Source organism: Notolabrus celidotus, chromosome 17 (genome assembly GCF_009762535.1).
Source record: "Notolabrus celidotus isolate fNotCel1 chromosome 17, fNotCel1.pri, whole genome shotgun sequence".
NCBI classification, from domain to species: Eukaryota; Metazoa; Chordata; class Actinopteri; order Labriformes; family Labridae; genus Notolabrus; species Notolabrus celidotus.
In genome coordinates this window covers 16,901,412-16,917,516 of record NC_048288.1, presented here as the reverse complement: position 1 = coordinate 16,917,516, position 16,105 = coordinate 16,901,412, and the positions used below count along the sequence as shown (strand labels likewise).

The window sequence follows — 16,105 nt, the reverse complement described above, 5'->3', positions numbered from 1 at the left end:
CCCAAACTAAGAACATATTGTCTGTCTGTGCTCAACTGAGATGTGGTATCCTTCCTCTGGCATTAGAAACAGGTCGCTTCTATTCTGTTCCAGAGGAGGAGAGAAAGTGCTCCTTGTGTGATCTGGAGGAAGTTGAAAATGAAATGCACTTTTTATTCTACTGTCCTTCATATCATGATCTCAGGTGCCTCCTTTTAAACAAAATATCAGAAAACTGTCCTGATTTGTTTTCCATATCTGATGAAGATAGACTTCAGTTCCTGTTTACACACAAAGTGTTCCAGTTTGCTCAGTTTGTGTTAAATGCTGTTCAGCAGCGTAGGAGCACACTCTATGTCTAATTGAGTTGTTGTCACTGTCAAATGTCTGAAGTGTACCACTATGCTTTTTAATGACTTTAGGTCATTGCTGAACATGTGCAGTACTGTAACTGCTCTTCTTTTTTCTTCTTCTTCTTATGTTGTTGCTCCTATTTTGTTTTGTTTTTGTAGTGTCTTGTAAGTCCATATGGGCTGGGCACCTTTATGGTGCACGACACGATGAATAATGAATAAAATAAACTAATTAACTCCACATTGTCTAAACTTTTGGATAGTGCTGTCAAAAAGATAAACTCAATCCAGATTATTTGCAGATTTCTAATTCTTAATCGCATGTTTGGTCACATGTTTAAATTTCCATTAGTCTGCAATTAAAACATGTTTTAATTTCACATTAACAATGTAAAGGAATTCTTACCAATGTCTTGAATTTGGTTATCAAATGAGTGCAATGATGTTGACTTTTAGATTTCTGATTCCAACAAATGTTGCTTTGATGCACCAGTGTGGTCTGAATCCATGACTCAGAAGTAGGAGACAGCTTCAACGTGCTTATTCTGTCAAATGCAGTGTTTACTGTTTATTATTTTTAAATGATAAAACTGTTTCACATAGAAATATGTAGGAGTGAAAACATTTTTTTTGTTGATCTGATTATTGAAATCTGTGGAGATTTCTTTACTTAGTTGGTTCTAACTGTCTCAACTTTCAATTGTGTACAGGCGAGTGTTTATTCTTTCATCTTCATATAAGTTTAACTAAAGATGTGTTCAGAATAGATTGTCTGGTGGACAGGTTTGAAACCTGTCCCTCTGTAGAAAACAACAAACCCCTTCTGTGTCTGAGCTCTTTACCACTAGAGGCAGCGCAGCAGTGAGAGCACCAATCCAGCACTTGCTGCCCCTTCTCAAACTCAGCCTCTCTGCTGTCGTCTGTGTGTCTCTGTAACTGACTGTGAGCTGGTGTTGACAGGGCCGGGCCTTGTGTTGGTAACAGATCTCCAGACAGTGGCCCCGAGGTCTCCTGTCTCTGCTTCCTCCCTTCCTTAGGCGCTCTCTCTGAATCCAGCCACACCACGGCCCGCCTTGACATTTGCGGCCAACAAATTGAAATGCAAGTTGTAATAGTCATAAGAATGATTGATGCCTCTCTGCCGGTCTCACACGAGCTGGAGGGGTGGGGGGGGGGGATATACTGCAGGATGCACGTGCAAAACATTTATGCACGCAAACACACAAATGTAAAAGGTATGACATAGAGGGACACATGTGGTGGTGAGTGCATTTAGAGTGTCAGAGCATGCAGAGAGAAGAAGGGAGGGGGGGGGGCTTTATATTTAGGCCATGTTGCGGTGAAGGTCGAGGCATGCAATGTTTTTCAGGGAGTCGGAGGGGTGAGTGGCAGAGCTGTGATGTGGGGTGGATGCGTGGGACACTGAAACGACTGAAATTGAAATTACAAGGCAGCAAAGTAGACGAGGAGTCAGATGAAGTTGTTTGCGTTATGCCTCATTGCATGCAGCAACAACAATGCAGACATAAAAGGTCTCAGCATCGAAGCCACAACAACGTGTGTTTAGCTCGAACAACTTTCCCAAGGGAAGCCCTGTTCTGTGTGTCAAAATGGCAACAATCCATGCTCTCAATATAGCGCTGCCTCTGCTGGCATGCCTTCCTGTAATCTATAGTCCTTCTGGACAAACAGCACAGAATGCTGCAAGGTGCGACTTTTTAAAGACAGGCTACTGTAAGCCCTTAAATGAATTTCCCATAACTGAATATGAGGGTTTTTTTCTTTCAGACTTAAGCCTCCCTTCTTTAAAAAAAATGCTGAGTAAAACTTTCTTACATGGGCAATTACCATAAAACTTTATTTTTTTACATGGCATAAGTCACACTGAGGCACTCATTCTGCCCGACACTCGTCATGAGCAGACTGCAAGCATACCACACAGTCCTATTAGCTCCACATTCTTTCCACGTCGTTACTCCCCTCATTCCCTTTTTTTCCTCCTTGTTTTCAGCTAAAAATACACTGGTGGATTTTCTTTTTCATGACAGCTGATTGGTGTGAAAGGGGGAAGATTATCCGGTGGAAAAATGTTTGTTTGCTTGTGTCTGCTTGAGGATTAAAGGAAGGAGGAGGGGCGGGTTGGCATCCAGAGGCTTTGTGGTCTTTCTGGAACAAACAGGTGTTACTGATTGAACGGGGTAAGAGATTATATAAAAACATGCTCAGCCAGAACGTCTGGTTTTTAAGTTCTTCTGGGGAATGCTATCTTCAGATCTGTCAGTGGTTGAAAGAGTAATCCTCCTGTCTGTGTGGATTTGTTGGATTTCTGTGTTTCGTTCTGAGATGAGTCTCAGGAGAGTGCTGACACAGTCCTCCCGATAAGTACCAGAATTTAACTTTAATCCCAAGAGTTGTTAGTGTTGCAACACACACTAATCCCTGCACGCAAGTTAACAACAAAAAGGTTTTTAACCTCATCACTTCATATCTCTTCCCAACTCACCTGTCAGGTTCATCGAATACGGGGAGTACAAAGGGAATTACTACGGGACAAGTCTTGACTCGGTACGCTCCGTCCTCTTCAAGAACAAAGTGTGCCTACTGGATGCCCAGCCTCATGTAAGTGACGTAAACCCAATCTAATCCCTCCATCCTCACTCACTCTCTCTATTTTTAGGGGATTTACACCTCTGCTCCTTCATATCTCACATGCAGATCACCCGTGTTGGCCTTGGCTGCGTACTCGGTTTCAAAAGTGGGTTTTAAAGAGGGCATTTTTGGGAGTTATTACTTCTAATTTTCTCTATTTGAAGATTTCCTCTTTGGTTTCTGTATCTTGAGATGTGGCGATCTGAAGCATCACAAATGGCCAGCTTGTTGCTAAACCCTTGAATAGGATTCCCGTTAAGCCAAGGCTGGGCCTGTATCGTCCAGCCTTTGCCCCTCTAGATCTCCTCGTTTGTTCTCGTTCAGTGGATGATGACACCCTGGCACAAAGACACCGTTTTAAAGATCCATAACCACCCAAGCCAGATCAGCAACAAGAGTCGGCCCCATGCCCTCTCTCATGTGGATGTTTGAAACTTCACTTACATTTGTAGTGTTGTGTAGGCCGGCAGTCATTCCCCCTCAGCTCCACATGATTCCCACATGACTCACAGATCAGATCAGCGGCAGTGTCAGAGCATGTTATTAATCCCATGCTGACTTGGTGAGCGGCCGATGAGAGCTGCGAAAAACTCCTTCGGGTTTTTATCCGTCTTCCTATCAGTTGTGGGTTTTCGACCCACTGCCTATTAGCACAGTGTGGAGCCCTGATTGCGGTGGAGGGCCCAGGGGAGAGCCTGAACCCTGACGCCGCCACTAACCAACTGTGACCTCTCTGTTACCTCTTGAGAGACAGATTGTAGGTGTTGTTTCTGGGCAGATGTCACCAGAAAAAAAGGCAAGAGGCTCGGCAGATGGGTGAAAATATCTTCCTCTATCTTTTAAAGAAACCACTTCAGCTCAGGGCCTGTTGTTTGTTAGACGCACCCAAGCATTAAACCAGTGGGTTCCAACCTGTTAAAGCCGGTGACCCCTGAGTACACTGGAACCCATATCTATGAAAAGTTACCAGTGTTTATGATCCAATAATATCATCTATAAATACATGTTCTTCCACTTGTCAGGGGATGGGTTGCATTTGCATTCGTGGCATGCAAAGCCTTCCATATATCTACTTCCCCAGCAACGTTTTCCAGCTCTTCGTGGAGGATCCGAAGGCGTTCCTGAACAAAATAAGATATACAATCCCTGTAGGGTGTTTGTGGTCTAGCTAGGGGTGTCTACTCTGAGCTTCCTCAGGATTACTGAGATCCAAAAACATAAGATAAGATACTAAGATACTCCTTTATTCGCCCCACAATGGGGAAATTCATGGAGTTACAGCAGCAAACAAAAAGGTGTACAGTACAAGAATTTCAACAAGAGAATATGTATATATATATAAAATGTCCATCAGAGACGACAGCTTGGCCATAATTCTCCTGTCAGCCACCACATCCACAGGGTCCAGGACTGAGCTGGCCTTCTTCACCAGTTAGTTCAGTCTTGCTCTCCTGTATCCTGTCCACCCACAGCAGGTGAAATCCTACCAATGTGGCGTTCGTGTCCGGTGTTAGCTCTGTTAGCATGAGGCTACTCTGCCAGTATTCCCTGTGGTGCTGGGTAAGCTCGTCTACCTTATTGTAGATAGATCTTACATTCCCCATAACAGTGGGTGGAAGGACAGGTCGATGTCGTCTTTTTTAGCTTGCACCTCAGTGCCAGCACGTCGTCCTTGCCTCCTTCTCCTCAGCTCGCAGGAAACATCGGGCCTAGCATCGTTTAGCATCAACATGTTTCTCTGGCTGAGCCAAACGACCCCACGGAGAAAATAACAGCCAACATCACAAATAAAGATGCAACGATTGGGTCAAACACATAAAAGCTAACAAAACAAAACTGTATCTGCTAACAAGATCTCTGAGATGTAGTCAGAATCTCCAGAACAAAAGACAAACACTGCCTAATCCTTCATTTATATACTGGCTTTATGATCACAAATTTGATAAATGTTGTCATTAGTGTTTTATATTGATACATTTCTGCTGTCTCTTTTTCTCTTCAGACGATAAAGCACCTACGGACGCCAGAGTTTAAACCCTTCGTAGTGTTCGTGAAGCCTCCTGCTTTGGAGAGATTGAGGGAGACCAGACAGAACGCCAAAGTCATATCAAGCAAGGATGACAAGGGAACTGCTAAGCCGTTCACGGTAAGAGAACCGAGGAACAGTTTGTTTCTTGGGATGAACCAGACACTTACTAACATCATGTGTCATTTACTCAATTAAACAGCTCGGAGGAATAACAGATGGGTCCAGCTTGCCTTGATTTAGACAATCAGGGGATGTTCAAATTGGAGGATATTTATCAATGCCATTCAGATCAGATTAAGTTAGATGAAACTTTAACGACCCCATGAGGAAATTAGATAACTCAAGCAGAAAATAAGAGGAAAGAGCTAATTGGACACACGTTACCTAAAGATAAGATGGTTTATACATACAGCTGAGGAGAAATGTGCAACACACACAAGTGCTGTCAAAACTTTAATGGTCAACATTTTGAATCATGTAGTGATTGAGTGAGATTTTGACATCAATACATTGCAGGAAGAGTTGTCAGTATAAGAGGTTTCAGCGATGCAACAAACTATGCAATTGAAAAATGAAGTCAGCACTGTAGTGCCAAGAACTGTAGTTCCTCAAGCGGCCTCTAGAGGCTGGCTCAGAAGCAAGTCAGTGTCCACAGAGCTCCAAGTCTGGAAAAAAGATTAGCATCTTGTTTAGCCTTTACCTTAAAAAGTTTTTGTCTTTATGGCTAATTCTCCTGTCATGACAACTACCATAAAATCAAGAGTATGAGTCACACCAAAATATAAAACAGAATTTGTTTAAGGGTTCTCCGAAAAGAAAAAGGTTTAAAATAGGTGACAGTGTCCACAATTTGCAGTTTGGGTGCAGCTGTGAAGCTCTCTCTAAGTAGCATCTGTTTTCACCTTGTCATGTTTGCAATCCTGTTAGCTAGTGGTATGGTAACTCAGCTCAGCCTGTGATAATTATGGGGAACTGACGCACTGCATGCAACCAGTTCCCCTAGACTTGCACCACCCATACACTCTGATGACATTATCTAAAATTGAGGGGTTTTTATAATGAAATCAGCACTCCACAAGGTTTATTCACTTAATAATATCCCACAGTTTTCTTAAAATGCATGATTATGAGCTAATTAGGGTGAAAAGCTGCCAACAGTGAGACCATGAGCCTCACTCATGAAGCAAAATTCACTTAGTAAGACGATAGACCTTTTCAGTACTTCAGCAGCACAACACAGCAGACTCTAGCATCTTCAGACATAAAACCAGTACACACACCACGTTCTCAGTTGGGAACCTGCTTTATTGATCCAGATAACACAAACCTGTCCTTAATAAAACCATCTGAGCCATTTTCATGCTTTACAAAGCATGCTGTATTCAAGCTGTACAGGGAAACGCGTGCTTGTGTTCCCAATTTAAAAAGGTCACATGGCAGCAGCCACACTGCCCGACCTGTGACTTTATAACAGTAGCTCACAAACAAATGGTTGATGACATGATGAGACGTCTACTCCATGTACAGCCAGTGTGGGAAACACTGATGATGGTGTTGTATTGTAGAAACACATGGCTTTCCACCTAACAGATTAGCAGCAGTAGAAATAACAGAAACACTATCTGGACCCTGTGTGTACAGTCAGCGTGTGTGTGAGTGATGAGGTCATCGTTACACACCTTCATCCCTGCCCTACGGGGACACAGATGAAACCAATTAGCCGGGGTTTCGGTGCTGCTGTGAAGTTGTCGGGTTGGGGAAACTTAAGGGGGGCTGAGGGAGGATGATGGTTTTCCCAGCTCCATCAGGCGTGGTGCACACTCGCGTGTCTAGCTCACCACAGGACGCGTTAAGGCCAAGATCCTGGTCAGCAGCACAGCAGACGTGGCCTGATGGGACATCGGGGGGTTAGAAACACATGGAGAGACGAAGACCGACCGAGAGACGAGGCTGTCAGTGAGATGGAGACTGACTGACGGGACAACAGCTCTGTGAGCAAGAATGGGAACAGTGGGGGGAGGTGATGGGCTGTGAACTCAGGTCTGCAGGTGTGAATCCAACACGGTAGGGTTGATGTATGCTTATTGAAAACATATGCATAAAAAAATCCAACTGACAACTCAAATCTCAAAGTAAGCATGTTATTTCACTTCTTATATTCCTAACCCCCTGCTTACTTTCCCTTCCACTGCTCTAAAAGTCCATCACGGGGAAAACATGAATCTGTGTGTGCTGTGTGACAAAGTTGATACACTGAACGCTAGAACAAACATCAAATCTGGTAAAATAACCTATCCAGATCTTATCTGGTGAAAGACCCTTGAAAAACAAGCGGATTGGGGGGAGATTTTAGGTGTCAGGATTTGAGGCGTCTTGAAAACCTAATGAAATCTGTCGTTTGATTTGGCCAGCAGCTTCATCCTTCAGTCATCCCGGGAGTCGTCCTCCCTCAGGTGCTTCTACACATAAAATGCTGCGTGCAGCTAGGTCACAGGTGAATGTCTGCACAGTCTCAGAACATCCCGTAGATATTTTACTTCATTGTCAAACTTTTAAAGCCTCCAAACTGACACATAGTCAGCCTGAATAAGTCACACTGAAATATCATTTTGCCTCAGTCTGTTCCTCGTTTTCCTGCAGGGGTCTTGAGAACAATGATCTTTAGCTGTCAGAAAAGGATCATTGCTAAAAATCCCATGCTGTTGCTGTTATCAATCACGGCACATTTAGTAGCTTCTGTAAAACTGTGAGACGAGGGGGCATATTTGTGTCGGTGTTCCTGAACACTGACAGGACAAAGGCCGTCAGATTTGCTGTTCAAAGTCTCTGAAAAGACAAAATGTTGTTTGGTGAGTCGTCTCAGACTTACAGTACTCGACTCTCTGTGGGCTGTATTTCTTTCTCTGAGAGACAGGTCTGCTTTAATGATAAAAGCTGAGGAACAGACCTCTCATTGTTCCAGCAGAGCCGTCTAACTTTGGCCCCATTGTTTGAGCTGGAGATGATTCAGTGTAGCTTTTTCAAAAATAAAGAGCTGAAGCGTGAAATAGAAACAGGTACAAAAAAGAGGCTGATGTAATACAATAGTCAGGATTTCAAGTGGTGCAAAAATGTGCCACTATCTGAAAAATCCTCCAATCATTTTATAAAGGATAAGTTTGTTTTATTGGGATCAATAAAGCAGGTTTCCCGCTGAGGGCGTATTGCATGTGGTGGTTTTATGTCTGAAGATGACACCAGAGTCTAAGGTTTTGTGCCACTAAAGTGCTGAAAGGGTTTATAGGCCCATAAAGTGTATTTTGCTTTCGAGACAGACTTTACAGTAAAAGTGGAGCTGTAAAAATCACAGGTAAAATAATAAAAACAAAAGCATAAAAACATCACGCTGATTAAAAGCTGTAGCACGGAGAAACTTATGTATTAATGCTAAGTTTAAAAAGCCTCATATTGTGCAATGAAAACTACCGTTTGTCTTTGCTTGAAAAAGCACTTAAACAGGCACAAGAAGCTACATCATTGAGGTCTGTACTCCTCAGACCTTCAATTTTCCTCTTTCTACCTTCATTATATCCATCTCTCAGCCCCTTTTTTTCATCCTGCATTTTCCAATTATTTCCTTCATCTGCTTTTTTAATTTTCCTCCATTCCTCTACCCCGCTCTCTTTGAGTGGCATCCTGCTGTGATAACTGTTTTTCATCTGAAATGTCCAAACTGGAGGCAGGCGTAGAGACTCGTGGCAGACATGGAAACACCACACACACACACACACACGCACAGAAAACCCACACAACTCTCCCAGGATCATGTTGCAGCCAGGACAGGTCAGAGGGGTTATGGCGGACACAGTGGTCATCTGTAAGCCCTGATTCAAGAGTGGAAATCCTGCAGAGGCTTTCGGTCCAGAAGACGGAGAATATAGTCCCTCTGTGAAACAGTTTTCTCAGCAGGCCCACAAACCTTCTGCCCTCCCTGAACTGTCTTCCTGGCTCAGCCTGTCCTCTGATAAAACCATCACACCTCCCTCACAGAAGACAATAAAGCTTCAGATAAAGTGGGTCTCCCTTTAGTAACAAGCGAGACAGCCAGTCAAAAAAAGGAAAAAGGAAGGCAGACAGGGCTTTTGCCGAGTGTAACAGCGAGTTAGTGTTTAAATTTAGCTGTGCAGCTAATCCATTATGAAGCGGAAAACCACCAGAAACATTCTGAAGTAACTCCTGGCTTGAAGGAACGTCTCTAAAAATTGAGCTGTTTAAGAGTTTTCAGCTTTAACGATGCAGTGTTTATGTGCGTACACATTGTATACACACACTCTGCGGTATCATGCATCTTTGTGACTGTGCATTTGGTTTTCTGAGCCTGAATGTGCATCTGTGTGTATTTATAATTGTGTTTGGCAAAGGGGTTTAATATAAAACCATATCTGTGCAGAAATCTGAAGTCGAGTGTTCCCAGTGAAAACATAACTCTAAATCGGTGCAGCCTCTTCAGCTCGGCTGGTGCGCTGAGGTCAGGATCAGCCCAGGCCCACACAGCTGGAACCAGAAACCTCACATGGACCACCGCAGAGAGATACCTGGGCTCTCTCAGAATACTGTATCTATGAATACAGGAGCCCCAGATAGGCAATGTTTACCCCAAACCTGATAAAAATATGTTATTTGGCTTTTCCTCACAGTTATGATGCGGTTTTCTTCTCAACATTGGAAAGCTTATTTGCAAGTTTACATGGAAAACTCCTCATACCCTTGAAGGTCCCCTGTTCAAGCATCCATCTCAGTATGCATCAATGATTATATAACAAGTGGACAATGCCTCTTAGTTTATAAAGTGAATTAAAGGGGATATTTTTCTTACTGCTAGCAGGGACTAGCTCTGTGGGTTGCAGGTAAAAAAAAAGTCCAATGAGCCGACCTCTCAGTTGATTAATTTTCCCAGTAAACTTTTTTCCAGAAGTGTTATTCAGTAAATTACATGCACACTTAAATGGAGCTACTGTAAGAGCTCAATTAGGCAAGTTTATTAGACTGCTTTCTGTATCCTTGTATACAAGCACCAGGCAAGACTGATTCATTGACAAAAGTATGTCAACCTCCACTACAGTAGGTGACGATATGCCACCTTTGAGCTAGTTACTATCAGACCTTCACCCATTGATCTATTGCGTCAAATACTAAAACAATCGACAAAAAAGTTAGCAATGCAAGGGGTGCTGGTGGCCTAGCGGTCTAGGCGCCCCACGTGCAGAGGCTGGAGTCCTCGTTGCAGGGGTCGCCGGTTCGATTCCTGGCTGGTCGACCATTTCCTGCATGTCTTCCCCCACTCTCTACTCCCCACATTTCCTGTCTCTCTTCAGCTGTCCTATACAATAAAGGCAAAAAGGCCAAAAATATAACTTAAAAAATATATATTTTAAAAAAAAAAGAAAAAAAGCTCAGCATGCAAAATCTGATGCATGTGCAGAACGCCTAGTCCAGTTTGGGTCCAACTGAAACACACAACACACAAGAGAAAATGAATCCCCAACCGCATTATCTAGGTATGCTAGTCCAATACGGGATATTTGAAGTAGTCAAATTCATTTTTTGTGATTTGAAATTTATTCGTTTTTACAAACATTCAAATACAGACACACAAATCATGACAATAGAATAAAATAGAAATAAAACATAGAATAAAGCAAAACAAAAGACAGAGCAGAACAAACAAACAACAAAAACAGCAACAACAACAACAACAAAACAGACAAAACAAATTCAGACAAAAAAAAGAACATAGTTGAATTCAGTCAAACTAACAAGTTAACATGTACTTTCAAAGTCCATTTTTTTACGTCAGGTAAACATTCTGATTGCTCGAATTCTGCCGCCATGATGACCCGCCCTACTGTGCCTCGGATTGGCTCTGACCTGGAGACAGTAGGTGTTTAAAGGGACCAGTTAGAAAGGAGGAGGGGTTGCGACGCCGTCTATTCAATGCCCACCCCCAGAGTCCCAAAACTCAGCAAAGCAGAGCGCTTAAGAGGCACAAAAAGTTACAGCAGGCGTATACTCAGAGACCACAAGTGCGCACAGAGTGACAGCGAGCATGTACAGAGGAGACTCTCTGCGAGCGCACAGAGAGTCGTCTTAATGCCCACTGATAGTGGTTTTATGCGCATGGATTTTGGCACTGAATTGACGCCATAGTTAACCCTCTTGTCTCCAATACAAAGTAAATGTGTATTAATTTAGGTTGGCTACCATAGTTTCTCAAATTTTGCTGTCTTCCATGGTGCCTCTGTTGTCATCCAAAATTCAAAGTAGTGTGTTTCGTGACAGGGAAAAGAGGCTTCCTTATTGTTTTCATCATAAAATGACCACAGGTTTCCAGGTTTGGTACTGTCAGTCTAAGTTTGGACTTTGTTTCCAGTGAATGGTACAACCTCAGAAACCCACTTTGGTTGCTTTGACTCAGGCATATTGTGTGCCCCTTTGTAGCATAAAAAAAAAGCTCACTGGCGACACGAGTACATCTAAGTTCTGCTGCAAAGTTCTGAGTGAAGTTTGTGTCTTGATTTCTAAAGAAGTCCTCATACAGTTGGTGTATTAAATTGATCAGGCTTGCCTTATGTTAATCATGCAAAATTTCAACTTTATTTCTGGGCCACATTTTTTTCATGCAAGCACCTAATTTAAACCACAAAGTATTTCATATTGTGATATTCCATCCAATCAGTTGTCTGCACAGCAAAATGCAACTTGCACTTCTTGTGCTCTGAGATTTATTTCAAATTTTGCTTCCAGGACCTCTGAGAATTATCTTCAGACCTCAGTCACCACCCTGTCCATATTTTCCGCTTCAGTCTTATGTCCAGCTGACTGAGCTGGCCAAACAGCACGTTCACATGGTCCCAGTTCTCAGTTCTGACTTTGTTACAGGAATGCCACAAGCTGTCATTTCCCATCACGCATATAAAATCTAAACCAACGATAATGTATGTTCTACATATCTCTATTTTGGAAAGAATGGTTATGTTTTGTCTACTTATTTTCGGGATATTTCATTTTCTTTGTGAATTGAAGAAGCGTGTTTTTTGGGAGGAAATGATGAAAATTCCTTGCGGTCGGGTCATTGCATGAGGAGGTTTTAGTGTGTGGTTTGTGCCAGGGTTCATGTGTGGGTACTATGTTATAACAGCCTCTGTGTCTTTTGTGTGTTCAAGGCTGTTAAATTTGTGTTTACTGTAAGTGACTGTATCTCCACGGTTTGTTTACTGAGGCTAGTGTTTTCTCTTCACTGCAAACACACAGTCTGAGATGAACTGTGATCTTGTATCTTTTCTTTTTGTCTTTTACAACCATGTCTTCTTCTCTCCTCTCTTTTTCATGCCCCCTGCAGGAGGAAGACTTTGAGGAGATGGTGAAAACTGCCCAGACGATGGAGAGTCAGTACGGCCATCTGTTTGAGAAAGTCATAGTCAACGATGATCTCACAGCCGCCTTCGGCGAGCTGCGGCTGGCACTAAAGAAAGTGGAGATGGAGACTCACTGGGTTCCAGTCAGCTGGACTCACTCCTGAGACTGTAGAAGGAGAGAAGGGAAGGGATTTTACAAAATATGCAGGTTTTTATCTTTTTATGTCTGCTGTGGCTGGTGTTTGGGGGATAACGGGAATAAAACAAGACAGCGCCAGATGGCTCTGTTGCCATACCTGAGCTGCACAGGGCTAAAATATAAGCCTCTGACTGGGATCAGGTCGGATTTAGACTTCAGCTGTGGTCTGGGTATGGATCTCCAGGTCTGACCAGATCTGACAGGGTTGAGGCTAAGGGCGCCTGTGCAGAATATGAGCTTTGGACATTGATCTGGGGCTCAGACTGGGTCACAAAACCATGGCCAGGAGTCGGGGCTCTTTTGGTCCAAACCAGAATGTGGAACGAGCCTGGACCATCACAGCAACGTCAGACCTGCCAGCACATCAGCAGCCATGCCAGCCAGGACACCGTCTTTAGTGTGTTTATTACATTAGACCATTAGAAACCAAAGGGATCTACATATTTCTTCATGTTGGACAACCTACATGCACATGTCTGTAAAAGAACACAACCTCAGAGGGGAAAAAGGGGAGGAAAGAAAACACATGCCTTCTAACTGTCTTACTATATTTCTGTGCTTCAGTAATGCTTCCATGACTGTTACTCCAAACAAAACATGGTCAGGTACACTCTCAAGAAAGGGCAGTAAGTGTAATTTAAATTAAGAGAATTAATATATTTTCTAATATCCTCCACTTGTGTTTTCTGCAAACCTTTATATACATATCTTGACTTTAAGAGCTACCTGATCTCAGTCTCTGCCTGATACTGGCAGTATTTTCTTTTTTACACTGGAGGCGTCTCTTCTTTCATTTAACTGTTTAGATTTAATCTCCCAAGTCTAGTTCCCCCCCTAAAAAGCACATAGAGAGCTATTTTATGTAGGTGTTATATATTCCATTTAGGAGCCTTTTTAAAAAGCCACTCTTCATATGAGGGTGCCCAGCATAACAGCTTTGCCATTTTAAGTCCAAGAACTGGACACTTTTGGCTGTCTGCTTGAAGAAAATGTTCACAATTGTGTTTTATTAGGGTGGAGTCTTTATTTTTATTCACATAAAAAATGGCTTCAGCAAGGCTGCTAATAGAAGGTCCACAGCTCACGTCCAGGTTTTAAACTCAGAGAAATGCAAAGTAGCCGCTCTTGACTTTATGAGCATCAACAGTTTATTGCTAATTTAAGTCTCCCATTCCCGACAACTTGCTCCTTTTTTACTAACTATTTGTCTTTCTCAGCTCCTATCACATGGATAGTTAAATTTCACTGCTTTTAAATACTTTCAAAGAGCTAGACCTTGACTCAGACCTTGCTGTGTTATCATCACAGTCTCCTCTTTAATTAGGTCTTCCCCTTAAAATCTGCACCTGAAGATAAAACCAGTAAAATTACTCAATAAAGGATTTCAAGTTGAGAATCAGAGTCTTTCTGATGCTCTCTGAGATATAAGGGCTGCAAGCTGAGCTACTGCTAGCTTGTCTTTTGGTGCTTGTTTCTTTGTTAAGGTATTCTTTTGATAACCCATCGAATTAAACCACTGAAGCAAAAAAAATTTAAGCAGTTTTACTTTAAAATCTGTGTTTTTCTATTTCTGCTTTTGGGCTGCAAGCGTAATTGCCACTCAATGGCTGAGCTAAACCCTTTATCTCTTTTGATTATATTGTTGTATTAAAGGAGACATGACATGGAGTTCTAAGAAAGTAGTCTTCTGGAAGTTCAGAATGTCTATCAGACAGTAATTAATCACAGCAGAGAGTGATAAACACAAATCTTGCAGGGGAAACGTGGGAATCTTGTTACACTTATTAGTGGCTGTGAACTGAATGATAATTTGAGGCTTTGCACTGAACAGCTAAACCTTTACTTTTGTGTTTTTGAAAGAGAGAAATTAAAGATGAACACTTTCATGTTCAAAACTGATGTCTTAAAATGAGGCCAAGAAGCAATTAGCCTAGCTTAGCATTAAAACTTTGGAAATAGCTGGTGAGCTTCTTCTGTTCATAGATTGAATGTATTGCATTCTAGCATTCTTTACATTTGGGTTTTAGGATCTTGTAGTTTCTGACTTTAAACAACACATTTGTTTATTTGTAAGCTTAAGGCCGGGCCTGTGTCCACTAAAAGCTTGTTTTGTAGTGACTGCACAAACAACCTCAACTCCAGAGCGCTTCTCACCGGCACACACTGTCTACTTTGTTGCAGCGCTTCCATTAGATCTGTTTTAAAATCCTCTGTATGCTTAACATTTGCTTCTTTTTGATGGAATTTTAAAATAAATCATAAAAGCAGTTGATAGAGATCATTGTGGTAGCATTAGTAGCAGCTCTAGACCTGGAAATGGTATCACTGAAGAAACTAGTTTGATTAATTTCTCCTGCACCTGTACCACTGCCATTGTAGTTGATAAAATTCATACCAGAAGTCCCGCCTTAATTAATTTTGATTCGCCGATAATGGAAATGCTGTGCAATGTGAGCACAGCAACAAAAATCATCCTATGTCGAGGGCGTTTTTGCGCCCCCTGCATACACTGAGTTCTGAAATTATCATTTTTATTAGTATTGTGTAAAAACAAGGCCTACATTTTGCTGGTACGATTATTTCTTGACCTCATCGAGTAAATTAAAGTCAGGGTCAAGTTATCATCCTCTTTTTCAGTCTGTTTACTAAGCTAGGCTAACACCTCCTATCTATGGATGTAAAATCAGTTTTATTTTCCACAATTTCAAAGTAATTTTAAACTTTTTAAAACCATATTTTATTTTTTGAACTGACCACAATACTGTTTGAGTACTCTTTCAATTGTTGTTATTCTCTAGCTTTATGGCCAACTCAGGTTGCATTTCTCGAGTTTCCTCATGTCCCTTTAATTTTTGTTCATCATGATATTTGTATATTTGATTTATGTCCATTTTTAAAAAGGGTAAAATTAGTTTTTGAGTAACGATAACACACATCCAAAGGGACTTAAAACACCATGCACCTCTTTACTTTGTCCCTGTTTTGTTTTTTAATTTTAGTACCACATTAACCTCCCTTCCTAAATGTTATTTAACTCCTCCCCTCTTTATTTCTTACCTCTCTGCCATGTGTTTAAATGATTTGGAATCAGATTTGTACAGTTTCCAGAAAATCTTTTTAATTTCTTGCTGTAAATGAAATGCTGTCTAAGAGCACGTTGTATGAATTTACATTATTCTTGATAACTACTACATTTTATATTAAAGAAAGTCCAACTAAACGTGTTGTTCCAAAGTATTAATGTTATTCATGTCTCCAGCCGGGCAGAGATGGAGGGCAGTGATGTGTGAGGTGGAACGGTATGAGGAAAATATTCCAGTGTTTCTGGGACTTGTGCCCTTGAGTGCCATTCACATCTATCTTTGTTCTGATTTGAAGAAAAATACTCCAGCAACATCTTTCAGCTGCCCCACAGAAGTTCAGTCCAGAGTGCACAGTTGTGTAAACAGAGCTGACACCTTTCATGTAGTAAAGACGAGGCTGGAGGGTAGTAAAAGTCAAT

At 41.9% G+C, this 16,105-nt stretch overlaps 1 protein-coding gene across 1 annotated transcript in view; it reads left to right on the top strand.

Moving 5' to 3' along the window:
• The window catches only part of mpp7a (membrane protein, palmitoylated 7a (MAGUK p55 subfamily member 7)), a 189,269-nt gene extending 173,446 nt beyond the window's left edge, over window positions 1-15,823 (top strand). The window contains exons 15-17 of the mRNA XM_034706737.1: window positions 2,843-2,951; window positions 4,984-5,127; window positions 12,389-15,823. Coding sequence (XP_034562628.1) covers window positions 2,843-2,951; window positions 4,984-5,127; window positions 12,389-12,568 — 433 coding nt within the window. The 3' untranslated portion in view covers window positions 12,569-15,823. The remainder of the gene's footprint in view (window positions 1-2,842; window positions 2,952-4,983; window positions 5,128-12,388) is intronic.
• Window positions 15,824-16,105: the final 282 nt, after the last annotated feature.